Source organism: Conger conger, chromosome 9 (assembly GCF_963514075.1).
Source record: "Conger conger chromosome 9, fConCon1.1, whole genome shotgun sequence".
In the NCBI taxonomy this organism is placed as follows: domain Eukaryota; kingdom Metazoa; phylum Chordata; class Actinopteri; order Anguilliformes; family Congridae; genus Conger; species Conger conger.
In genome coordinates this window covers 25,433,470-25,459,905 of record NC_083768.1, presented here as the reverse complement: position 1 = coordinate 25,459,905, position 26,436 = coordinate 25,433,470, and the positions used below count along the sequence as shown (strand labels likewise).

Here is a 26,436-nt window from a genome sequence, read left to right as displayed (position 1 = left end):
CGTGCTTCAGCACCCTGGATAGCTTTGCGCAGAATGACAGCATGCTAGCCGTAAGCAGATTGTTGTCGGTTACTCTGATTTTAGCGGGTGTAAGATCCCACAGTGGCGAACACCTATCTGTAAAGTGGTTTTTAACTAAAGTAGAGAACGCTGCGCAGTGAACGACCTTCCTTTGCTCTTACTTGTATGGGTCCAGTTGCTCACAAGCCAATGGAAAACCACCGAAAGTGGTCGATGAGAAAGTGTTATGCGCAAAGACGTCGACAAGTTACGTTGTAGCCTCGTGTTATCCCAGATATTCCTCGAAACTCTGGGGTAATAATTTACTTATCGACAGGAGTTGCACGCGTATGGTAGGCTACTGACATTTCAAGATAAATCTCTGATAATCAAAGACTCGGACATTGTACGCCTTTTCGGTCGGTGATCACTTGTATTCACTGTGTGTGTCCCTGGTTCTCGGAAATGCTGTTCTGGCAGTCTTACACGGAGCACTTTCAACCTCAGCAGCAACACACCGACTGCAACTATATGCGGTAAGAAAGAAAAACAAATGTAATGACCAAACGCCGGAGTGTGATTTCGTATACTACTGTTTATTTAATTACATTTAACATGTCGTTTACCATAGAAATGTAGCCTCATTGTGGTTTGATATCATATCCACTTAAAGTACTTGGCAATATTGCTGCGGTGTCTTGTTTTTCTTTTTCATACAACAAAGTGCTATTACTTATTTCATGAGTTCATGCGTTATTCGGCTATTGCAGAATGCGCTGACTGCGCAGTTTGTGAGTCATAACTTGCCGACAGTGTGTGTACATAGATCCATACTGTATATAGCAAACATATCTAGAGTATACCCAACACAAAAATAATAAATATTTAATATTAATAAATAATAAATAAATAATAATGTATAAAAACATCAATAGTTTTGCCACATGTTTGTGAGCACGAATGCATACCCGCGAGGCTACTTGGTTATATTTGTAAAGCAGAATGAAAATTTGACTGTGTTGGCTAACTTAGATAGCCTATTCTGCTACATGCATGATATAACTTTTTAAAGCTTAATTTACATGAAGATAAGACGCAGGAAAATACCTCATGCGCGTACTATTCTGTAAATGTAACTTAGAGTTAGAGAAAAACACTCGTCAATCTTCTCTGGAATTGGTTTTGAAACTCTATACTATTAGTCAAGGCTAAGGAAAATAACACGAAAACATCTACTAATCTTACGTAATTTCCCTTTGCTATCCAAAAACTGACTTGTGTTTGGAAAATATATTTTCGTTTGTATTCATTAATATTCATTTAGATATTTTTATGAACTTGTTTGGCTTGTTTATGGCTGTGGCATACAGCCCTCACACCCGTCAGTGGGCAGCAATGCCGCCCCATGGTCACATTGGAGTAACCTGATCTAGTGGACCACGGGAGATCCTGAGGGTTAGTGTTGCTGGTGCAAAGGTTTACTCAGTTTCCTCGAAATGTTGATTGACTGTATTTTGAGGATGCAATCAAGCATTGCACCTCTTGAAAGGTAAGTTCAAAAGCAGTCTAACTGTTGCTCAGTGCCATTTACACTTAGTTGCAAACCCCATGTGAACTCAAAAAGTGACAGTGGAGGTACTTTTTGTACCAAATTTCCCAAAGGTGCCCTGAAGGTGCAGTAATGTTATCTTTGGGTACAAATTAATAAGTATTCCTAGCAAAAAGAGGTACAAATTGGTTTTATATTCCTGGTTAGGGGTACACCCTTATGTACCTATCGACAAGCATTTGTACCTTTTTAGGCACCTTTATTTCTGAGTGTGTGGTAGCCTGTCCTGAAACAACATCAGCATTTTCACCCAGTAAATTGTGAGTGGGAGCAACTATTACAGATTGGAACAGTCCACAATTCAAACCAAAAGCTGCTTGACTTTTTAGAAGGCAGTTGGATGTGTGTTCATAGAAGCACCTCACAGTGATCTCTTGCATTTCAATATGTCTGTACTTGCAATTGATGATGACATAAATTCATGTGACTGGTTGAATTCCTTTCTATTTCTTATTTTCCCAGTACCCATACTTTTGAGTAATTTGAATTGCCCCGGGGGAATGTCTTTTTACAACACAGAGTTAGTGGACTTTTACCTGAAATAATAATGCAATATCTTATCTTTGAATTCACTTTACTCACTTAATGTTTTTCAACACCCAAATCCCTTTGTGGGTTATGTAACAGTTTTATATATTTTTTTTTACTAATTAATGTGTTGTAAATCGAACAAAAGATGTGGTTCTAAGCCAAGCAAGTGCGTTAAGAGGATATACATTCTGCACTTTTATTTTCGCACAAGTAATGGCTAAAATGAATGCAAGGAGTTAGATCGTTTCAAATAATTTGACTATGTAATATTGTTTTTCTTATTAAATATTACCACTGATATTTTCTAGGGCTACATCATAGATAGATAAATTATGCCTTCACAGACATTTTGTTTATGAATAAATCATCAGTGTTTCTATTTAAAATATCTGAATCTGGAGTAGCCTACTTGATGTTATAATATTTAAGCTGAGCTAACTTAAATCAGCAGTATTATTATTATTATTATTATTATTATTATTTGTAATCTACTTCTCTGTAGTGCTTGACCTGGGAATTAAGGTTGTAAAACAAGCTGGGATGGAAAATGGTAAGATTTTGGAGATGGGGGCAGGATGCCAGCCCAATGTACCATGGCAAGGTCCCCCACCCCCCACATGGCTGGGCCCGGGAAGGTTCATGCCAGGACATCGCTGTCAATAATAAGCCCTGTCCTGACCCGTGGTGTTTTTTTTAATTTTTTTTTTAGTTTTTTTTTTTTTTACACTCCTCTTACCTGTCCCGTTTCCCACATCAATGCCCTCATTCAAACATGGTCATGTCCTCTCTTAAAATACTTGGCAATATCGCTTTCTTTAATAGATTGTCATATACCGCAACATCCATTGCTTCTGGCAGCATTCAGTTGCATTTGTTTTTATTTATATGCTTACTGTAGAAGGACCATAGACAAGTCAGCAGAATTGGCAACTAAGCAAAATTACAAATTGCAACTAAGCAAAAAAAGTTAAATAAAAATGAGATGAGTGTGAATTTGAGACGTGTGTAATTTCAACAATACAATCGCAATCAGGTTTTTTATGCATTCATGCAACATTTGCACACACTTGTCTACTTCTGTGAATGCCGGAGGGGTATCTGAAGCTTCCTTCAGGCGCATGTGGACATTTTGTTGAACCGTGTAAACTGTGTTTTTTTGGGGTTTTTTGGACACAGGGGCATAAAGGTTGAGAACCACTGATATAGGCCACCAGTGAGCAAAAATGTGTTTAAAAAAAATGAGTCTTGCCAGCAACAAATCTCTTGGCTTACAGAAACCTGCTGTTTTGCATTCTTTTTCTCACAAACATAATATTTTAGCAATTGTGTTATGTCTACTTCTTATCTGTTTAGTCTTAGTACATTTGTCTTGGTTGTTATCTAGCTACAGTAGGTATCAGCCATTGGACTTTGTCATACTTTTTTTTTTCCTTAATCGCGAGTTTGTTATTAGTTCAGGAATAATTGAGGGAAATTTGTTGGCCTATTAGTGGTGGTTGAAAATTCAGAAATGTCCGTGTCTGCACATGTTTTGTGGAATATAGCCTAAAACAAATTCGGAAATGTACATATTTGCAAATGGTCTTGGGGAATATAGCCTATGAACTTAAATATCTAGATATTATATGTTTCGGAGGCCATCATTTATCTCTATCCGAAGCTAGAAAAGCAGCGAACTTTATGCTGAACAGGTAAGAAAGGATCGATAACAGGCTACATCATATATAATACGATTTATATTTTTTCAGGCTGGGCCAGAGAGTGTCAACCAACTCAACCAATGTTATACATTTATGGTTGGCTTGCCGCGAGAAACTTGCACTGTAATTGGATGCCTTGCACATGGTACCTCCCTCTGCAGTCGGGGTCGAAAGGTTTTGCGTCAGTATTACAGGAGGCCATGTTAATGTCGCATCGGAAGCAATGGAAATTGCATAGCAGGGGAATATTTTTAATCTGTCTTTCCGTATTATTTCACGCCAGTTCCTGACTTTGGAACAGTTTTGCTGTACGCGCGATGAGAAAAGGAGAGAAATTTCGGAAGAAACGCAGAACAAGGGGCACGTAGCCTTGATGGTTGGAACAGAATGAAAGCAAACTGATTTGGCTAGCAAGCAAGGAATACGTCTGCGAGCGTCGCGTGCGCGTGCGGTGTGTACGCTGTCTACCACCAGGAAGTCTGTAGATTGTTGCAATAAGTCGCCTTTTCTGGACAGAAATCGCTACGGTGGATTGGGCTGCAGTGTTGCATAGGGTGAAATTTAACTGCATGATTCGAATACGTTTTGCACCATAGGCTGAGTGTGCGATATCCCAGCTCGCTCTAACATTATGATTGTGATATTTTGGTAGATAACCAAAGTAAACGCCTGGCTAATATTGGAATACTTCAGAAGTCGCCCTCGGTCGCTCTTTGCGTATCTAGCAAGCTAAAAGTTTGGTGACAAAATCGTTTGCAAGCAAAGTTATTAGTAATTTATTTATTGTAAAGCTACTTCTCCAATAGTTTGAATTCCGTTTGTTGGCGGTTAACAAGCTTAACTTGTTTAGCTAACGTAACGTTACAGTCGCTGGTACTTGAGTTGGTTTCGTTAGACTTCAGCTTCGCAAGCCTCAAATGATCCTTGACAAGTTAATCTATAATTCCGAAGCAAACTCAAAATTCCAATTCTTACCGTTATGAATTGCGTTATTCACTAAATTAACATCATATGGACGCTTTTGGAAACACTTTTTATTATTTCCCGGATTTGTTTTACTTTAGACAGCCAATAGTTAATATAGCAAAATCACAAACTGAAAGGGAAGCTGGCGACTCTACGCTTAGACCAGGAGGAGAAAGGAGATTTGGGAGCGATGGCATGGGTGTTGAAGATGGATAATGCTACGATCGAATCTGGACTTATACACGACTTCGATGCTAGCCTGTCTGGAATTGGTCAGGAACTTGGAGCTGGCGCTTACAGTATGAGGTGAATGGTACATACTACTAACGTTCTCTTACATGCTGTTTCTTAGCTGTCCGTGTTTGTGTCTAGACAGTGAGTTAAATTTCCCCAAAGCTACCGGCTTATTGCAAGTTCAAGTTTACTTGCCAATTTATCAGGGTGACGAGCTACTTGCAGCTATCCGCTAGTCAGGAGTCGCGTAATAGTTGGTGGCCTCGAAAGAGGAACACACTGTTCTAAACAGCCCCTTATCAAGAAAGGACCTTTGCTAGTAAAGCACATTGCTTTCTAGTTTTCTGGACGTCACACATTCAGCGCTGATATTATAACAATACTTTTCTTCTATTTTTTAATTTGGCTCCTTGCTTAAAATTACTTGCTAACCTTACCATGCTTGTGAACTTTTTCGCCCCTCTTCTAACTTGTTGCGTTTATCCTTCTGATTAGGTATATATATTTTTTAGTTTATTCCTTGTTAAAGTCACGTATTCACATCACTCATATTCTCCATTCTTCATCATTTTCAGACCATTGCCTCCCTAAAGGTGCTGCATTGAAAGTATCTGGGTCTTTGTAGTAAGTTACGTATAGCTACAGGTTAAAGTGGTGCCCATTTTAAAGCCGTTACCTCCCCTTAAACACACAGACCGAATGCATAGACTTTTAAATTACACAGACAAAAACGGATGTGGCCACTAGAATCAATCTTGAAAGTTTTGCCCCTTTGTTGAAAAAAGTAAACTTGGAATGTGTATATCCTGGCACGAGTTACCTGTTAATTGGGAAAGAAAATGATTTTAAAAATGCAGATATTTTACATTACATTACATTATTGGCATTTGGCAGACGCTCTTATCCAGAGCGATGTACAGTTGATTAGACTAAGCAGGAGACAATCCTCCCCTGGAGCAATGCAGGGTTAAGGGCCTTGCTCAAGGGCCCAACGGCTGTGCGGACTCTGGGATTAGAACCACCGACCTTGGGTGTCTCAGTCATTTACCTTAACCACTGTCCTGCAGGCCACCCCTTTAAATGTTCAAAGTACATGTCATTGCATGTACTTTTTACTCCTTTTCACATTCATGGGTCCGATCTGATTCAGTATGAAAAGTATCCTTATTTGGGTAAATTAAAAACCCCATTGAGCATCACTACATTTTCTTACAGTTGATGGGCTGAAGTGTGTGGTGTTATTTCTTACAGCCATAGGCGGTTCAGTTTAATTTGTCATGAAAGTGATGTAAAGAATTGTAATGGGTTCCTGAACATAATGATGCACCATCGCCGTTGTCCCAAAAATGTGTTCGCGCTGAGTACTCATCTCCATACAGGTAGAACGATTACTTGGGTGTAATGGCATCCATTCTTAATGGTTTCCTAGGCTCAGCTTATTGGGGTCCCAAGAAAGACTCAGTTTCTTGTCTGATACAGTAGAGTTGTTGAAACGATCCTAGAGGAGACCTACTAGGTCTATTATTTGAAAAGCACCAGTCTTTAATCTTGTAGTCACCATCAGCATATATTTAACTGGAGTTTGGAATACAAGTTTAATTGTAGAAAATCCAATGACATTTACCATTATCCTCTAGGGAAGGGTTTAGGCCTAGTTGTATTTACCCCTTTCCAAAGGAAGATACATTGGCTTCAGACAGTATTCGGATGCAATCTACACTCAATAACCCATAATGAAACATTTTCACCCAAAGTGAAAACATGTTTTACAAATCAAAAACGGAAATCTCTCATTTGCATATGTATTCATTATTGTAGAAGCCCCTTTGGCAGCAACTCAGTTTTGAGTCTTCTTGGGTAAGTCTCTACAAGATTTGCACACCTGAATTTGGGCAGTTTGTCTCATTCTTCCTGGCAGATCCTCTCAAGCTCTGTCAGATTGGATGGGAACCGTCTGTGAACTGCCATTTTCAGGTTTCCACAGATGTGCTATGTGATATTAGTCTGGGCTTTGGCTAGGTCACTCAAGGACAGTCAGAGACTTCTCCCGATTGATGGAGTGCTGCTGAGATGGTTGTCCTTCCGGCAGGTTCTCGCATCTCTGCATGGGACGTCCAAAGCTCTGCTTGGTTTGGCTGGACGGCTAACTCTAGAAAGAGTCCTGGTGTCCAAGCTCAATTACCAGGAAGCTGTAAAATCAGCTCGAGTCAAGCACTTTGCTGAGATTATTGCTAAAAATCCAAAAGCCCTTTTCCATACCATAAGCTCCCCTAAATCCTGCCGCTGGTCCTGTTTCTTCTTCAGACATCTGTGAAAACATTCCAGTTTTTTTATCAGTAAGATTGATGATATCAGATCACTCATCTCGCCTTCATTTCTTGACATCAATTTCTCTCCTTTGCACTCTGCTGTTCAAAGAATTTGAGCCGTTGTCTCTCTCTGGCTTGAGGGATAGTTATGCACCTACATCGACTTGCCTTCTGGACAAAATGCCATCTCACCTTCTCAAAAAGGCATTTGATGTAATTGGCCCTAGTATTCTGTCCATAATAAATGGATGTCCTCTCCCAACTCCAGTCTTTTTTAACCACTCACTCACTCTGAAATATTTCAATCAGGATTTAGAGCACTCCACAACACTAAATCAGCTTTTGCTAAGAGTGGCAAATGATCTTTTGCTTGTTGTCGACTCTGGGGACTGTGCCTGTCTGACCCTGGCATACCTTAATGCTGCTTTCGACATGGTGGACCATAGCATCTTGATCAACTGTCTCAAGCATCTGGTGGGCATTCAGAGTGCAGCCCTCGAATGGTCTTATTTTAGAAACAGAACGTTTTCTGTCACCAAGGCCCTTCCTCATCCTCCTCTGCTCCCATTTCCCGTGGGGTCCCCCAGGATTCCATTTTAGCCCCTACTCTCTCTCTCTGTCATTCTGTGTTACAACATTGCTTTCCACTGTTACACCGAGGATACACAGCTCTATTTACAAATAAAGGCAAACAACAAGGGCTCTACCCAACTACTCAGTTCCACGTTCGCGTCTTAAACTGAAAGGTGATCGAGCCTTTTCAGTGGCTGCCTCGAAGCTGTGGAACGCTCTGCCTCTTCATATTTTAATTGCCCCCACTTCTCAAACATTTAAAGACCCTTTTTCTCTCTAGTTTTTGGAGATTAAGCTGTCGTGTCTTTTGTTGTTTCTGTTTTGTATGATGTCATTTTTAAACTTTTACTTTTACTCTTACTCTTTACAGCACTTTGGTCAACTTCTGGTTGCTTTATAAATACATTTGACCTTTATTGGGGAGGTCTACAGAGAGTGCCTTGGACTTCATGGCTTGGTTTTTGTCCTGACATGCAGTGTGAATTGTGGACTTAAAGACATAGGTGGGTGCCTTCCTAAACTATGTCCAATCAATTCAATTTGCCACAGGTGGACTCAGTCAAGTTCACAACACATTTCAAGGATTATTAAAGCAAACGGGATGCACCTGACTACAATTTGGAGTGCCACAGTAAAGGGTCTGAATAGTTATTGGAGATTTCAGTTTTAGATTTTTTATAAATTTGTAAAAATTTCCCCCAAAAATGTTTTCACTTTCTTATGATGGGTTATTGAGCGTAGATTTATGGGGGAAAAGGCCATTTTATCAATTTCAAATTAAATCTACAACACAATTGAATAATATAATGATTCCATGATATGGAGGAGGGGGGGGGGTAAATGTTGAAGTGGAAAAAACACCTTCAGCATTATCAGTTGGTTCACATGGTCAGCTGCGTGCTTGAAGTACGGTTGCGGTTTCCTCATTCCACAGGTTAAAATGTCAGGAGCTGTGTCAGGTTCCTAGTGCGTACTTTCCTACACTCCACCATCTCACATTCCCCCGCTTGGCTCGAAGTCCATTTCTGATTTGGAAATGTGGAGAACACATATTCTCCTAGCTGCCAGCAGTGGGTCAGTGAGCCTAGGCCTTGGCTTTGTGTGTGCGGCGGGGTCTAGAGGCACGGCACAGCTGATGTCACCATTATGCAGTGCTACCTTCAGTTACCACAAGCTACCTGTACCAGGTTACCTGTTGTCATTAGTAAAGATTATCTCTCCTCCTGCTCGGTCACCTGCAGCTTGTCCGTAGTAGGCTGCTTGGCTTGTAGTGTTGCTAATAAGCGCAAGCACAGGTAGCTGGTACTGCCGGCACTTTGAGATCTTGCTTTGGAGAAGCAGAGAATCGAGAGCACATCCCTGGACATTTTTGTGTGATTTTGGCATTCTCTGGTGCTGGGCTGCCTGTGAAGCCCCATGCTGTGGGGTGTTATAACAACCCCTGCTGCCATTTTGCCTGCATTTTCTTTTTGTAATTTGGTCCCCAACTTGGAGCTGAACATGTCTGGTTCCCACCTTTGTTTGATGCAGCTGCATCCACACGCAAACCCCACAGTTGATTCAGGAGAGTGTAGGTGCCCGCTGCTTTTGTGAGGTCCTGGCCCACAGCAGTGTCTGTCTGTCCGTCCCAGAGCAGTGTATCTCTGTCCCACAGCGGTGTCCGTCTGTCCCACAGCAGTGCCTTTCCAGAATGAAGTGTGACAACCCCTATGACACGGTGGCAGTGTTGGCTGCCGGCGTCACATGGCTGTTCCAGGGTGTGGGGCTGAGAGGGTAAACGTCTTTCCGTCGGATGTTATCCAGTTTCCAGATTCCTTCCGGATTCCTTCCTCAGTTCATTGTGCATTTCCTGTTACATGCAGAAAATGCATTACCATAGCTAGCGTCGATGGCCCTTCTGGTTTTTACTTAAATGCACAAATCCTGTCTGCTTCCTCTCCCGGTATATGGAATTTGCTGTAAATCCTCTCTGCATTCTGACACCCTGCCACCCACATCCAAGTTAAACACATCACATGCCTTTGCTTCCACAGTCTTAAGCCGACCACAATAAACGGCAGACTTCAGCCCAAAACTCTCAGCTCTCATCTCAAACTCCTCCCTTTTCCATCAGCATTTTGCTAAATGAGTCCCGGAGTCCCGGATGGTCTCTGGGGGGGGGGGGGGGGGTGTAATCCAGGGACTGTGGGTTCAGCTACCGTGATGTAGAAGTAGTGTGCTAGCTGTGTGCATTAAACCACATCTGCTGCAGGTATAAAGGCTGAACTGGAGTGGCCTATCAACCTGTGGCCATAATAGGAGTAAGCACTCCTCAGAATTCACTGCTGCTCCATAAAGCCACCGCTGTTGTGTTAAGACGCTGTGAGCTGACCTTCGGTGTCTCCCAGGAGCTCACCACTTGGGCTGCATCCTGAGCATTTGAGCCCCAAGTTGATTTCCTAAATTAGCATCATTTTGCCATGGGGCTTCCTTGGGAACGGTTTGTGCAGATTAACCACAAACAAGAGAACCGGCTGAAGCGTTCAGCTGGTTTACCAGTCTGCGCCGTCCACAGTGTCTGTTAAGAGAATCCTGCCCATGGAAACCTTCAGACAGGCAGCTGCCACAGACTGTCATTAACGTGCGTTGAGGTCTGACGTAGGCAGCGAGACTAGACAGGCTGGTGTTCATACCAGGGCTTCAGGTTTCTTGGCTTCAGTGTTCTGTGCACTGCGGCTAGCCATGCCAGGGTAATAATTGGATAGCTGCCCACCAACTGTCACAGAGTGTAACATCCTCAGGGGCCTGATGGGTGGGAGGACCCAGGGGCCTTGCTGACATGTTGGCTGTCTGCTTGATGTCTGTGTCTGCACGGAAACCACGTTTTTTCCCCCCTTCAGTTCCGCTGCACAAAGCACAAACCAGACAAGCCCACGCTGCTCTCTTTACTCCTGTGTACAGCTTTGATCTTGCAGCTGTAGAGGGCAAGTGGGTGAAAAACACCTGACTGTAGCCTCAGTATACTGCTCTCAGTATCCTGCGTGTGTGTGTGTATGTGTATCTGTGTATGTATATGTGTGGGAGAGGGAGAGATGGATAGGTGTCTTTTTTTAAAGAGCTCAAAGTGCAAACGTCCGCCACTGAAATGGCTCCTCCCTTGTTTTGATGTAGATTTTTTTTTCTTTTTTTTCTTTCTTCTTCTTCCTGCTGCTCAAGATTAGAGTGCAGGAAGTGACAGTGACCCTGGCATGCTGTAAGGTCCTGCCCCTGTAAGGGGGGGAGTTTGGATGTGTGCTCGGTAACACACCCCCAGAGCACTGCCAGGGGTGAAACGAGGACAAGCTGGCATCAGACAGGGGGGGTGGAATAAAACTCCATGCTGCTTAGCAACACTGTCTGTTTGTAGGAACGTGTCCTCCAGCTGCCGGCACTGTGTGATCCTCGCCCTCGGCCCAGGAGTGCCTCATACCGGCCTTGGGCTGGCTCTTTTCCTGGCCTGTTCTCAGCCCTGCACTTACCATGCTGACAGGCCATTACAGGGATTTAACGGCTGCTGCTCATCGCTGTCTGCCGTATCACCCAGGGGGAAAGTGGGAAGTACAGCTGAAAGTGCGTTTTAAAAAGGAATCATCTGACTCCGTCTGCGTTTACCCCAAATGTGTGGGTGGAATAAAGGCTCTGTTCTTTTTTCCTTCCATCCATAACCCATGTATCTTGGTTTTTAAAAACATTCAATATGGAATAGTGAATTTATTGGCATGCTCTGTAGTAAACTACTCTACCCTTTCGGTGTCTTGTCTGTGAGGGCACTGATTTGGCTGAAATTTTAAGGGGAACCATTGAAAAGTGTCACTGACTGATGATGGATGACTTGATAACATGTTGGGTGTGGGTCAGGCTGGGGTCGAAGTATACTGTCTCTCACCCCCCCCCTCTCTCCTATTTTCTCTCCCTCCCCAGTGATGTTCTTGCGCTGCCCATATTCAAACAGGAAGACTCCAGCCTGCCCCCGGAACCCGAGACCAAAAACCCTCCATTCCAGTACGTGCTGTGTGCCTCTACATCACCGGCTGTCAAACTACACGATGAGACCCTCACCTACCTTAACCAAGGTGAGAACCACAGTACCTGCACCTACCTTAACCACAGTGATACCACATTACCCGCACCTACCTTAACCAGTGATACCACATCACCCTCACCTACCTTAACCACAGTGATGCCACATCACCCTCACCTACCTTAACCAGTGATACCACATCACCCTCACCTACCTTAACCAGTGATACCACATCACCCTCACCTACCTTAACCAGTGATACCACATCACCCACACCTACCTTAACCAGTGATACCACATCACCCTCACCTACCTTAACCAGTGATACCACATCACCCACACCTACCTTAACCACAGTGATACCACATCACCCACAGCTACCTTTACTATGTGCAGTGTATTTGCAGTAGGGAGTGGTGCAGACTTCATAAGGTCAGCCCCTCCACACTGTGCCCTTTCTCCTGTTCCAAGACAGTATTTGTCTGCTCCATGGAATCCGGTTGCTGTTTTTACAAATGCATTCATCTGCCACCCAGGTGCATAGAATGCCTTTTGTGTATAGCATCCAGTTTTATGACAGTGATATAGCAGGTGACTGAGCCTCCTCCTGCCATTCTGTAAAGAGTGAGATTAATACTTCTGTATCTGTTTACATGGTTTTGTTGAGTCTCCTGTCCCCGGGTGTGAGTGGCAGTTTTAGAGCGTAGCACCTTTGTGTGCGGTGCGTGGGTCAGCGAGGCTGTGTCAGAAGCGTGTGTTCTGTGTGGGAGAAACGGCTGCTTCCTCACGTGTGTCTCTGTTTTCCCTCTCCCCACAAGGGCAGTCCTATGAAATCCGTATGCTGGATAACCGGAAGATGGGGGAGCTACCGGAGCTCAACAGTCAGAATGTGAAGGTGCGTGGTGGAAACCCGCTGACCTGGGGGCACACAGGAGAACGTAGATGTAGAAATACTAGATCTGGATCAGGGGTGTCCAGTCCTATCCAACATGGGCCGGTGTGGGTGTGTTTTTGCTTATGGCCCGGCTCTGCGTCGCCCATGTCAACTAATTAACTTATCAACTAATCCTGGTCTTCAATTAAAACTATGATAAGCTAAAGCAGGCGGCACGGATGGTGCAGTGGGTAGCACTGCCGCCTCACAGCAAGGAGGTCCTGGGTTTGAATCCCCGTCGGCCGGGGCCTCTCTGTGTGGAGTTTGCATGTTCTCCCTGTGTTTACGTGGGTTTCCTCCGGGTACTCCGGTTTCTTCACACAGTCCAAAGACATGCAGGTTAGGCTGATTGTAGAGTCTAAATTGCCCATAGGTGAATGGTGTGTGTGCCCTGTCATGGATTGGCGACCTGTCCAGGGTGTATTCCTGCCTTTCGCCCAATGTATGCTGGGATAAGCTCCAGCCTCCCTCTTCAGGATAAGCGGGTTAGGATAAGCTAAATCAGATGTCTTAGTGCTAGGCTAAAACCTGCACCCATGCTGACACTTTTTGCTTAAAATTGGACACCCCTGGTCTGGATCTAGATCTGGCCTGCCTGAAGGGGCTCATGCACACTCAAGGCCTCAAACCTTATGAGGTTGACCTGTTCCCGCCTGTTACGCTGACTCACTTTGCATAACGTTGCTCTGGGTGCAAGGGCTGGTTCAGCTGCTCTGTCTATGGCTGGGAGTGGCCCAGCTTGCGCTTGTGGTTTAGAGGGGCGGGGTGGTTACTGCGGTTTCCTATTTGAGGAAGTGCTCAGCCCAAAGCTGTTTGATTGGACGAGGAGCGGGACATCTCACCTTTCACTGCCCTAACATACTGGAGTCTCATATGACACACACACACACACACACACACACACACACACACACACAAAAACAAAAAGTACTCACAGATAGGGTGCATGCATATCCTGTGTCTGACAATATACAGGAACACATTATTTTCAGTTATTTTCTTATCCAGGAAGATTCCTGTTGTTTTGCACACCACACTTTAAAACCCCTTTAAAATTGATAAAGAACAAGCATACAATTCACAAACTCTTTCATGTTTACATTTGCTTGTCAGTGCCTGTTTACATGCTCACAAATAATAAGAATATGACACAATACTGAGTATTTCTAGCAAGAGTTATCAATTTCATACATGTCCTTACAGGACTTACTACTTTTTGGATACTCTGAGAACCGGAATATCACGCAGAGAATGTAAATCGCTTATTGGAGTATGATCCTAACCAGGATAAGAGGCGTTCTCTGGAACACTGCATGTGAACAGTCAGTGTGACACTAACCTGGCTGTTCTCCTGCTGTGTATATGTGAACAGTCAGTATGATGCTGACCTGGCTGTTCTCCTGCTGTGTATATGTGAACAGTCAGTATGATGCTGACCTGGCTGTTATCCTGCTGTGTATATGTGAACAGTCAGTATGATGCTAACCTGGCTGTTCTGCTGTGTATATGTGAACAGTCAGTATGATGCTGACCTGGCTGTTCTCCTGCTGTGTATATGTGAACAGTCAGTATGATGCTAACCTGGCTGTTCTGCTGTGTATATGTGAACAGTCAGTATGATGCTAACCTGGCTGTTCTGCTGTGTATATGTGAACAGTCAGTATGATGCTGACCTGGCTGTTCTCCTGCTGTGTATATGTGAACAGTCAGTATGATGCTGACCTGGCTGTTCTCCTGCTGTGTATATGTGAACAGTCAGTATGATGCTAACCTGGCTGTTCTCCTGTCTCTAAAGAGCATTGTGCGTGTGGTGTTCCACGACCGCCGGCTCCAGTACATGGAGCACCAGCAGCTGGAGGGGTGGAGGTGGAATCGCCCCGGCGACAGGCTGATGGACATAGGTGAGCTGAGCTTCGTCACTAAAATCGAGCCCCTGCTGCATCCTAGCCCCATTTTCAGACTCAGTGCACATGCAGTTGAACCCAGTGCAAACGCCTCCACTTTAGAGTTGGTCGTGTTTCTGTCTTCAGCAGCTCAGTCTCCACTTTGTAACACTAAGAATCTCTCCAGTGGTCCCTTCTTTACGCTTGTGCAATGTAAACTGGACATGCCGACTAACAGCTCCTACACTGTCAGACCATCACTCTTATTTATTGAGATATAACTGAACTTATAGCTCTAGAAATGCGCTGATGTAACAATCACTACTGAAAGTAATGGAATAGACTTAGCATGCACTGACTTGGCATTTTGAAAAAACCTCATCTTCACAAGGTTAAAGTAGGGTAAGGCTCGTGGCTGAAAAGTGAAACATGACCAGCACACGGGTGTCATTCTGACACCTGGAACATGTTGTTAACATGTTACAGGATCATGGGATTGAGTCACGCCATCTATTTTGGGTTGAGCACATGCAACCCTTTTAAGGAAACGTTCTCTGGGGTGCATTAAATGTATACTGTACGTCTAATCAAAAATAACTACAGTAACTACAGTAAATGGGTATCGGACATTAACAATTAAAACGTTGTGTCTCTCGGTTTCCTTTAAGAGCACCATATTTGAAAATATGTAGAACCATTCAGTGAGTGTGAAACTGACACTGCCTTCAGTCATGGTATTGTAGCTGGGAACCATAGGAGCAGTGTTGTCATACTACCAAAGCAACCGTAAAGAAGTGTGGTAATGTCCATGTGATGCGTCCATGTGATGACTCCCTCCACCCTCCAGATATCCCTTTGTCCGTGGGCATCATCGACCCGAGGACCAACCCCTCCCAGCTCAACGCTGCCGAATTCCTGTGGGATCTCTCCAAGCGAGCGTCCGTGTTCGTGCAGGTAGGCCCTGTCAGCAGTGACCCTATCCCGGCCCCACACAAGCCTGCACTCGATCCACAAATTTCACTTTATTCTTGGGAATTTCTCTGCTTTCTGAAGATGTAAGATTTGGCGCCACCAACTGGTGCCCAGATATCATTACAGCTTGCCACGGTTCATTCATAACACTGCTTGTGAAAGCTGCTTCTTCAAACTCGTGGTCCAGATGATGTCACGGGTTTGGGCTGCGTCTGCACATCGGGGGAGTCTTTATGACTGTGCTTTTGGGTGGGAGGATTACAGCGCAAGTTGAGTATAAAGCGTCGGGAGCGGGGATGAGTCCAGCTTCAGCGTTGTAAAGGGCTGCATTCTGCGTGGTGTGTGCGTTCGTCTGTAACAGGTGCACTGCATCAGCACTGAGTTCACACCGCGCAAGCACGGCGGGGAGAAGGGCGTGCCCTTCCGCATCCAGATCGACACCTTCAGACAGAACGAGGGCGGCGACTACACCGATCACCTGCACTCCGCCAGCTGCCAGGTCAAAGTGTTTAAGGTGAGGAGATGCCGTTAGGAGGGGCAGCTGCCCGGTCGAAGTGTTTAAGTCCTGCAGTCATACTCTATAAACCTGTACAGCTGTGTGCTTACTGAAGTGGTTTCAGGTTAAGTGACATGTTAAGGGTTAAAAACTATAGGACTGTTTATACAGCGTTGTGCTCACTGAAGTGGTTTCAGGTTAAGTAACGTGTTAAGGGTTAAAGCCTGTATGCACAGCTGTGTGGTTCAGTTTAGTTAAAGGGCTACTTAACCCCAGAGTTGGTTCAGGTTTGTTAAAGAGCTACTTAACCCCAGAGTTGGTTCAGGGTAGTTAAAGGGCTACTTAACCCCTTAGTTGGTTCAGGTTAGTTAAAGGGCTACTTAACCCTACAGTTGGTTCAGGTTAGTTAACGGGCTACTTGACCCCTCTGACAATCCAGCCTATCGCGTTTGGGTCACTAGTTGATTACATTCTCCTGAGGGTAAAAAGGAGCATTGCCTTATGTGTTCTATATTGTGTCATAAATGTCTTTGAGCACTAGGGCTGTCACAATCATTACATTTTGAGTGACGATGAATCTTCGCCCATATTTTCCAACATTCCCTTCTTTTGTTTAATAAAGAGCCTTTCAGTAATAGGGGGTTAACATTATTATTCAATATCAAGCCAAAAAAAATGGATGAACCAAAAAACAGGTGACTCAGAATACACTTGTGATACTGGCCTATCTTTCCCACATTCTATATCTCCTCAAATGAGTGAACTCCCATCTCAGTCATGCTTTTTTGGATAATCTGTTGTTTTAAATCTTACCAGTTCAAACCTTTCACAATACTGATCAAACACAACAATAACATTAGCCAAATCATAAATACCATGCGTGAATACCATATTTACATAATTTAAAACCTCTTTTATTGTTCTGGTCCGAAATTGATGCCTTCTTTTAGAATAGGGTGCAGTGGGGGGACATTTGCTTTGTTTTTCTGTTTCACATGTAGGTATAGTTATATTTTCTATGGATATTCTAAAGAATTGTGGGCCCAGAGGGTAGGATTACCCAGCTCTGTGCCAGTCCAACTGCCAGTCACTTAAATGTATTAATAAAAACTAATAAGCAATGTGAATGCACAAAACTATCAAATAAAGCACTGACAATTAATGCAAATGGATCGCGGTTTGCTCCAGTTGACTCATTTAATGGCGGTCACGTGCAATCCTACTACAGTCATGTACTACTGAGCGCAGAGAGTGGTGTGTTATGGGAGAATGGCTTGTTGGTTTTAATAGGAAAATGGGAGCTTGTTGTGTAACCACACATTGTGGCTGTGGGTTGATTATTTATCTGAATGGAAGTACATGCCAGCTGGTGTTTGACCTGCCTATCAATGTCTTTCTGTCCCTGAACTGCCCCCTCCCCCCACTGCTTGGAACGAGCAGCCGAAAGGGGCCGACCGGAAACAAAAGACGGACAGAGAGAAGATGGAGAAGCGGACGGCGCAGGAGAAGGAGAAGTACCAGCCCTCGTACGATACCACTATCCTGTCTGAGGTACGGCGCCCTCTGGGGGAACAGCGAGGGCAGTGCCAGGGCTGGCCACACAACCCAATATGGCCATGCACCTTTATTCCTATAAAACTGGTACATTTGTACATCCACAGGCCAAATGTTTAGCGGTTGTCCCATGCCACCACCCTCTCCAACACAACCTACTGTGTGTCATGTTAGAAATGCAGTCCTGATCGTGCAGTCAGCCTCTATGACACCAAGAAATTTGTAGATGTTTGTTTTCTTACCACTTGGATTTATTTCCCAAATCTATGGCGCAAATTTAAGATATGAATTGCAAGGAAATGTAGAAAAACTGTGATAGAGAGTGGTTCATAAGTTTAGTTTTAATTTAATTGAACCCCCCTGCAGATCTGTCCCTGTGTGACACTCCTCTGAGCAGAAGCATGTTGGTTTTGTAGAGTATAGGCAATTCAGTATCCAATCAGCAGCAGGATAGCTGGTCATGTGACTACACTGTTTATGTCTTGAGATGAAGCAACATTCTGATATACTGTATGTGAAAAGCCTGCTATAGTTCTGTTGTCTTTAAAGGTACTTATCCCAATGTCTGCTGATGTCTTTAATTGCTCTGATCCCACTCTCTCATATCTTTAAAAACCTGGATCCCTTCCTCTCTTGTGTGTGTAAAAGCACTGATCCCACTCTCTCTGGTGTGTGTAAAAGCACTGATCCCAGTCTCTCTCTGCTGTGTGTAAAAACACTGATCCCAGTCACTCTCTGCTATGTGTAAAAACACTGATCCTACTCTCTCTCTGGTGTGGGTAAGAGCACTGATCCCACTCTCTCTATGGTGTGTGTAAAAGCACTGATCCCACTCTCTCTCTGGTGTGTGTAAAAGCACTGATCCCAGTCTCTCTCTGGTGTGTGTAAAAGCACTGATCCCAGTCTCTCTCTGGTGTGTGCAAAAGCACTGATCCCACTCTCTCTGGTGTGTGTAAAAGCACTGATCCCAGTCTCTCTCTGGTGTGTGTAAAAGCACTGATCCCAGTCTCTCTCTCTGGTGTGTGTAAAAACACTGATCCCAGTCACTCTCTGGTGTGTGTAAAAGCGCTGACCCCAGTCTCTCTCTCTGGTGTGTGTAAAAACACTGATCCCAGTCTCTCTGGTGTGTGTAAAAACACTGATCCCAGTCTCTCTCTCTGGTGTGTGTAAAAACACTGATCCCAGTCACTCTCTGGTGTGTGTAAAAACACTGATCCCAGTCACTCTCTGGTGTGTGTAAAAGCACTGATCCAAGTCACACTCTGGTGTGTGTGAAAACACTGATCCCAGTCACTCTCTGGTGTGTGTAAACACTGATCCCAGTCTCTCTGGTGTGTGTTTAGATGAGGCTTGATCCCATAGTAGAAGAAGCAGTCGAACATGAACAGAAAAAGTCCAGCAAGCGAACTTTGCCAACAGACTGCGGCGATTCTCTGGCCAAGCGAGGCAGTGTAAGGACCACTCCTCCCCCCGCTTTACCTTGTCACTGTCAGACTTGTTGGCATGCTGCACTCAGTGTTAGATACAGGTGGTCCCAACTGTGGCCCACCTCACCTCCTGAATGGCACGCTCTGAACACCCCCAACCTCATTTTATATTGGGACGTACTCCTAAATCTAACACTCAATGAATGCTGGCAAAAGAAAAACTGAATATTTTTTTATTTTTTGTTTTTCAGAAGGGTGGGGGGAGCGGCTATATACAGTGAGGTCCATAAGTATTTGGACAGTGTTACCTTTGTCTGTTCTTTTGGATCTGTTCTCCAGCACATTGGCTTTCAAATGAAAACATGGATATGAGGTTAAAGTACAGACTGACAAGGGAACAAATCACCTTCAATTTGAGGGATTTTACATCAATATTGGGTGATCCGTGTAGGAATTGCATGCGCAAGTCTTGCGGTAAGAAGAAATTAAGAAAAAAAACCCACACCTGTCCGACAAATCAGAAAGACTCTTCAGGAGGCAGGCATGGATGTGTCAGTGACTTCACAATCTGATCTAAAGAGGCTCACTGCAAGGTGCAAACCACAAAGTAGTACCTACTGCAAAGTTCTGAAAAAAGTTATTGTGGACAATTGAGACCAAGATTCACTTCAGAGTGATGGCAAGAGCAAAGTGTGGAGGTGTTGGATTTTGGTATTTTTTACGATAGAGCCCTTGGAAGGAAACCTTGGTTGAACAGAAATTATAATATGTGAAAAGTAATTGATCTAGCCAGGAAGAAACGACATTGTCAGAAAGCTCTCTTATACCTGCAATAAACGACTGATTGAATACACCTTACTTATCAGAAATAGCTGAGAAGCTGATTGTTCAATTACTTTTGGTCCCCTAAAATGTAACTGTATAAAAAGGGATGTAATTCCTAGATGGATCACCCCATATGGATGTAAATACCCTCAGTTTAAAGGTGACAGTCTGCACTCTAACCTCATATTCATCGTTTAATTTCAAATCCAATGTGCTGGAGTACTGAGGCAAAAAAGAGAAATTGTACCACTGTCCAAATACTTATGGACTGCACTGTACACGTTGTAGTTGTTTGGTGCTGTGCTGAAACACCCACTCCCTGCATGCGCTTGCATTCTGTCTGTGCACAGGGTCAGCGGCCATTATTGTTCCCCCCTTGTGCCCGCTCATATTAAACATGGGGCGCGGGGTGCTGAGGCATTCCCCCACAGATTCACCCGAGCCAATCAGACTGAGGGGGCTGAGACGCAGGAAGCCATGTCTTACAGCATTGCTCCCGGCATCACTAATCGGGAATTTATGTAGTGATGCTGCGTTGTGCATCTGTTCACATTCACAGTGTATTTAGGAGTGGGAGTGGGACTAGGTATGGGAGTGGGTGTGCACTGGGAGGCGGTGTGGAACTGGTCTTTGTGCTTCCAACTGTGTGTTCCTACCAGGTCATCTATCTGTGCACCAACTGGGCACTATGGTCAAAGTCTAATGTGTATTAACTATGATTATTGTTAACTGTACCTCTAGTAAAGAGCCATCCGAATTGTGGTGATGATTTCACGTTAAGCAGCTCTGAGCTGTTGTTTGGAAGTCAATTTGAAGAAGTGGGATTGATTCAGAAGTTCTAGGATTTGGCCACAGTGACCTGTGAATGGAAGATTCTCTAATAAAGTTGACCTGAATATGGAATAGAGAGGAGACGAGGGGTGGCTTTGGCTGGAAATGACTTTAAGCTGTGGTATGAGCTGAATGTTGTCAACTAAAGCCCAGTCACCTCACTGTGAGTGTACTTGAGCCTGATCTGAGCCTGCTTGTCCTCACAGCTTTCAGCTTCTCAAGGCCTGTGTGCCCGCAGTTGGCTGCACAGTGGCTGAGTTGTGTCAGTGATTTGTTCCTTGTCAGTCCTTGGTTTTGTGTTATTGATCTTATTCTGTATCATATGGGTAGTCTGTTCTGTGTCATGTTGGCAGAGGATTGTGCTGAGTCAGTGGTCTGTGTTGAGTTGGTGTTTCTGGGCAGTCTAACCTTTGCCCATCTTCTTCCCCCTGTTCTAGTGTTCGCCCTGGCCTGACACCGCCTATGTGAACAGCAGCCCGGCAGCTACACCAGTATTTACCAACAGCTACACTGCCCCAATCCCCGACAGGTAAATTATGTGTGTGTGTGTGTGTGTGTACGCCCACCCTTGTTTTGGTGAATGATTGTATTTCCTCAAGTAATGTGTTAACACATTAATCAATTATTGCCTGAATTCGACTTTCTTTTACAACGGAAAGATGTGTAATTGACAAGTAGATTATTACATTTTGTAGTTACAGCATTTAAAATAAGCACTGAATTAACTTTGCACTATTGCCTCTTGCCTATTGCTCTGTACGTTTATATCTGCTCAGTACTGCTTGACATTATGTAATGTGTAATGTAGTGTAATGTTTTGGGATTAATGTTAAATACAGAAGAGCGGGGTGGGACCTGAGGAAGAGGAGTAGAGTAGGGTGTGTTTGAATCATAAAGCTTCTCTTTCTCATTCACAGCGATTCCTCCTCCCCCAGCCAACAGGGAGATGTGATTGGCCACGTCACTGCAGAGGTCAGCCCCTCCCCCTCTCTCACACTTTCTCAGTCCACCACATCATCCTCGCTTTGCCCGTTACACAGGGCTAATCACGTCACTAAACACAGAGTCTCATCTTTACATACGAGTGGGCGGTGAAGTGCGTAACCCCGAGGCTAAAGAAGGAATGTCTCCTGCCTGGTGTACAAACATGACCTTCTGGTCACACCGCTGCCCTGGATTTCTCGATCAGACATGCCAGTTATTTGGGTTGGGCGTGGATCACGTGCATTTCGCTGATGTAACGGTTGATTGTTGTCGCTATGGCAGCACCTGGCCCCGTCGGCCTCCTTGCAGGAAGTCCAGCAGTGGCTGCACAGGAACAGGTTCTCCTCCTACAACAGGCTGTTCACACATTTCTCAGGTACCCATTACCCATAAGCCTCATCTCCGATCATCTTCAGTCTCTTCCCTTCATTTTAACATAATATCAGCACTTCATAAACCGTTTTGATTCCTGTCTCCCTAATTATTGTAGCAGACTAATTACATTTTCAGCCTTCTTTAGGTGCCAAATATGTTAGTTTCCCAGCCTTTATACAATACTCTTCTCATGATTTGGAAATTAGGGAAGTTGCGAGGCCATCTAGGACAAAAACACAGGCCTTCCTAGCTTTGTACCATAGAGATTTCTTTAACAGCAGACATGTATTGTACATTCGGTGCTGCATGTGTAGGTATATTCTAGTTCTGCCAGTCCACGAGAGAGAGAAATAGAGAGGGAGAGAGATGGTTTTGTGGGTCGTTGAGTGGGTGGTGGTGAGTGGGTTCTCTGACTCACTCTCTCCCTTGTTCTGTGACAGGTTCTGATCTACTGAAGCTGACCCGTGAGGACCTGGTTCAGATCTGTGGACCGGCTGATGGGATACGACTGTTCAATGCACTTAAGTCCAGGTAGAGTGGTGTGGATCCACCTGCTCCAGCTCATTAAATTACATTATGCATGTTGTCAGTACACTGCATTTTAAAACTGCATTTGCTTGGTCCGGTGAAATTGTGTGAGGTCGTATGAGGTCGTATTCCAGCAGTGAGTAGATCATCTTCATCCAACCCTCCATTCAGGTCTGTGAGACCCCGTCTGACCATTTATGTGTGCCAAGAGGCACCCCAAGCAAAGAGCGCCGGCCTGCTGGAGGCTCATTGTAGCCATGAGAATGGGGAGTTCAACAGCAATGCCATATTTGGTGAGGAGCCCATCAGATACTGCAAGTTATGTGATATCTGCTCTGTGCAAACAATGGTGCACATGGAAAAAAAAAAAAAAGCTTTTATTATTATTCTTTTTTTGTGTTTCTGCAGTGTATCATGCCCTCTACCTGGAGGAGATGACTGCTTCTGAACTCACCCGGAAGATTGCCTCTGTTTTCAATCTCCCCCTGTCCCAGATCAGCCAGGTGTATCGGCAGGGCCCCACTGGCATTCACATCGTCCTCAGTGACCAGGTGACAAACCTGTCCTCTCCCTCGCCCTATGGCTCTGTCCCCTAGGGCTCTGTGCCTCTGGCCATCTTTGTGAATTCAGTGATAGTAAAGTACTTTCCTCTGGGGACAATATGCACATTGGTGTGTGACAATTTAATGTCTATTTATCTATATACACTACCGTTCAAAAGTTTGGGGTCACCTGGTGTTTTTCTGATTTCATATTTTATTTTCTCTGTTTGTAATCAAATAATTAATTTTAAATTTAAATATTAGATGAGAAAAGGCAGAAAAAGACAAGGTGACCCCAAACTTTTGAACGATAGTGTAATTCACAATGTACAACATTGATACCAAAAACTTTCCTTTGCAGATGGTTTATAACCTCCAGGATGAGAGCTGTTTTGTAGTCAGCACATTAAAAGGTATGTTTATCCTACTGTAACATACATACATACATGCCCCTTTGTATCTTGGATCACCATCTCGAGAGCCTCTTGCCTATTCTGGTTTCTTCAGAAGTAGTGAAATGGTAGACATTCTGAAAGGTTCTGGTCTTTTAAGAACTCAATTACATCTGGGATCGAAATTGAATTTCTTGGATGAACTCTGAGTGGGAAAACAAATTGTGTCTCATGAAACCGTTTACCTCAAACTGAGCAATGTAGTGGGTGTGGATTGCTGATTGCTCTCTCTTTGCCCTGTTGCAGCTGATTCAGGCGATGGATACCATGTGATCTTAAAGTAACATCAAGACTGAAAGAAATCTCAGAAGTGTGTCACTGCTGGAGAAGACTGGTGTCTCTCAAAGTGTTCAGCTCTATATGGGGAGGAAGGAAGCAGTGAGCCAAGCCAAGTTAATGTTAGAATCTGACTTCAGTGGACACATTGTTTCATATTGAAAACACTATTGGAGAAGACTGGGGGTATGCTGTTGGCTTGTTTATCAGGGGGGAGGTGCGGGGTTGGTTGAAGGGAGTGTGTGTGTGTGTGTGTGTGTGTGTGTGCATGATTGCATGTGTGAAGGAACAAAGCCTGTGATTGGATGACTGCCTCGACCAATCAGAGCTCAGCATCCTGGCCATTTCTTTTGGCCACAGTGGCTTCGCAACATGGTGACAGATGGCATCACTTCTATTGTGCCAAGCTGACTTTATGGCCAGTATTGGAGACATGTAATATTGTGGCTTAACTAATTTGCAGGTGGACATCAATTTGGTAAAGCTGTATTGTGATGCATGCAGTCAGGAGCAGAGGGGAGAAAAAAGGCAAACCCTTAGCTCTGTACATCCTGTTTAGGCTCCCATCTATGTTAGGAAAAATGTCTAGGTAACCAAACTCCATTTCTAAAGGGTCTGACGAATAGCTTGCATTAGATTGAAATGTACATGCAATCACGCTCCATACGCTTACACATGGATATCGATGCCAGTGGGGTAAGTGATGTCATAACTGTGTCCCTGGTTTCTGGGTAAGTTGAGGTAGGGTCCTACAGGTGGGCTCCATTTCTGTGACAATGGAGCCCCTCCTAATGGATGGAATGAGCAATCGAGGATGAGACGCCCAGTTCCCATTTCTTATGAAAGAGGATTATTTTTCAGTACTCAGACACACCATATGGACCAGCCTGTGTCAGATTACATTAATTGTTTGTAGACATGAACTCATGAATGAACTTAAAAACATTCTTTTCCCATTCTACTGGAAAAACTTGTAGAAACGTGTGCAGCTCTGGAGCCATATACAATGCAATTTGCTACCTACATGTATACTGCATAAACATATCAACAGATTTGCTGGGCTGGTATCCCATTCATTGAGTTTGCCACTCTTCAGGGATTCCTATAGAGATGCATACATGTGTAGGCAATGTGTGGATTCATCGTGAGACTTTTTGCTTGCAGGTCAAGTAAGTCATCCATGCCACTAGGAGTGCTGTGGGTTGTTCACTGGTGCTGTCTACTCAAGACATCTTTCCCTTTACTATTTACTATTCATGTGCCATGAATCATTAAGTGTAGCAAGGTTTTTTTTAAGTTTACCATATTGAGGTTTGTATAAATGGAGCCTATTGGACCAAATAAATTTGGAATGATTTTATTTTTGAGAGCGTTAGCAGTGCAAACTGTTTGTCTTTCGATGCCAATATCTGTATGGGCCATTTCAATTCAGTTCAAGTGATCATACCTTCAGCATACAGGACTTTCATGTTCTCTTCATATGCTGATTCACAGAACACAGGGACATTTCCACATTGGCCTGCTTTTTACCAGATTCTGTCTCTTTCTGTCCTCGATTATCTTTACTTTGATTCCTTTCTTGCTAGTCTGCATGTTCATTTTATTGCCCCCACACCAAATTTTTTCATTTTTACCATTAATTACTACTGTAAATATCTTAACTTTTGAGTCCTTAAAATGGGTGGAACCGGATCAGTCATAACGGCATGGATCTGTATAATTTTGTTAGATTAAGCAAATTTGTGGCCCTCGTGTTTTTGTGAAGCAGTCTGTTGCCAGAGTGTAGTTTAGCCTTTGCAAAGACTGACTTGTTTCAAGGTCCCATATTGAGCATCTTTGGTGTTGGTTTTTACAATGATTTTACAATTTCTTTATAAAGTATCAGGTCATTAACTCTATTTTCCAGTTAATTACCAATTTATGCTGAAAGTATACACACAAATCAAATATAAAATGGGTCATAACATATCATTCAGATGGTACTCTTAACAGTCTTAATTGCCTGAGGGAAGCATGGCAGGGGTATAGTCACCATTAAGTTGAGCTCTTAATATTGACTGAGCTTTCTCCTGATGCTCCTGACATGCTGTGCGATGGTAAATGCATAATTTGTGCTTTGCAATTACAGCCTCTGCTGCTTCGTGGGTGAGCTTGCTTTTTAACGCTGCAGCTCCGCAAAGTTGGCAGTCATTGCTTCTTGTGTGTTGTACTTGTATGTTGGGATGAAGTGCACAATTGCATTTTCTCTGGAAATAAACCCAAATCGTTTTCAAACAGTCTCCTGTGTATTCGTTGATTGGCCGCTTTTCGTTGAACAATATAGAAATAGATTTGCTGTCCTTGAAATAACATTTTCATCGTCATTAATGATGACCATTTCTTACCAACAAACGTTA

At 43.8% G+C, this 26,436-nt stretch overlaps 1 protein-coding gene across 5 annotated transcripts; it reads left to right on the top strand.

Annotated features, from left to right (window-relative positions):
* Window positions 1-25: 25 nt before the first annotated feature.
* Window positions 26-26,316, top strand: ubp1 (upstream binding protein 1). Of its 5 annotated transcripts, none has more exons than XM_061254803.1 (16): window positions 26-536; window positions 11,862-12,013; window positions 12,780-12,856; window positions 14,691-14,796; window positions 15,626-15,732; window positions 16,112-16,264; window positions 17,687-17,797; window positions 19,144-19,251; window positions 21,321-21,412; window positions 21,801-21,855; window positions 22,150-22,243; window positions 22,683-22,773; window positions 22,942-23,063; window positions 23,179-23,321; window positions 23,674-23,725; window positions 24,011-26,316. In XM_061254803.1, exons 1-16 carry the CDS (start codon window positions 466-468, stop codon window positions 24,046-24,048), a joined length of 1,572 nt encoding a protein of 523 aa, XP_061110787.1. In that variant the 5' UTR covers window positions 26-465; the 3' UTR covers window positions 24,049-26,316. The 5 variants fall into 5 exon arrangements, with proteins under 5 accessions (XP_061110787.1, XP_061110785.1, XP_061110788.1 ...); XM_061254801.1 differs by lacking the exon at window positions 26-536 and adding an exon at window positions 4,038-5,112; XM_061254802.1 differs by lacking the exon at window positions 26-536 and adding an exon at window positions 9,594-9,695.
* The last annotated feature ends 120 nt before the right edge of the window (window positions 26,317-26,436 follow it).

Coding starts and splice junctions, on each gene's coding strand:
- ubp1 (XM_061254801.1), top strand. CDS start 4,997: ATGGCATGGGTGTTGAAGATGGATAATGCTACGATCGAATCTGGACTT. Junction 14,797..15,625: donor CGACAGGCTGATGGACATAG/GTGAGCTGAGCT, acceptor TCCACCCTCCAG/ATATCCCTTTGTCCGTGGGC. Junction 23,322..23,673: donor ACATCGTCCTCAGTGACCAG/GTGACAAACCTG, acceptor TTTCCTTTGCAG/ATGGTTTATAACCTCCAGGA.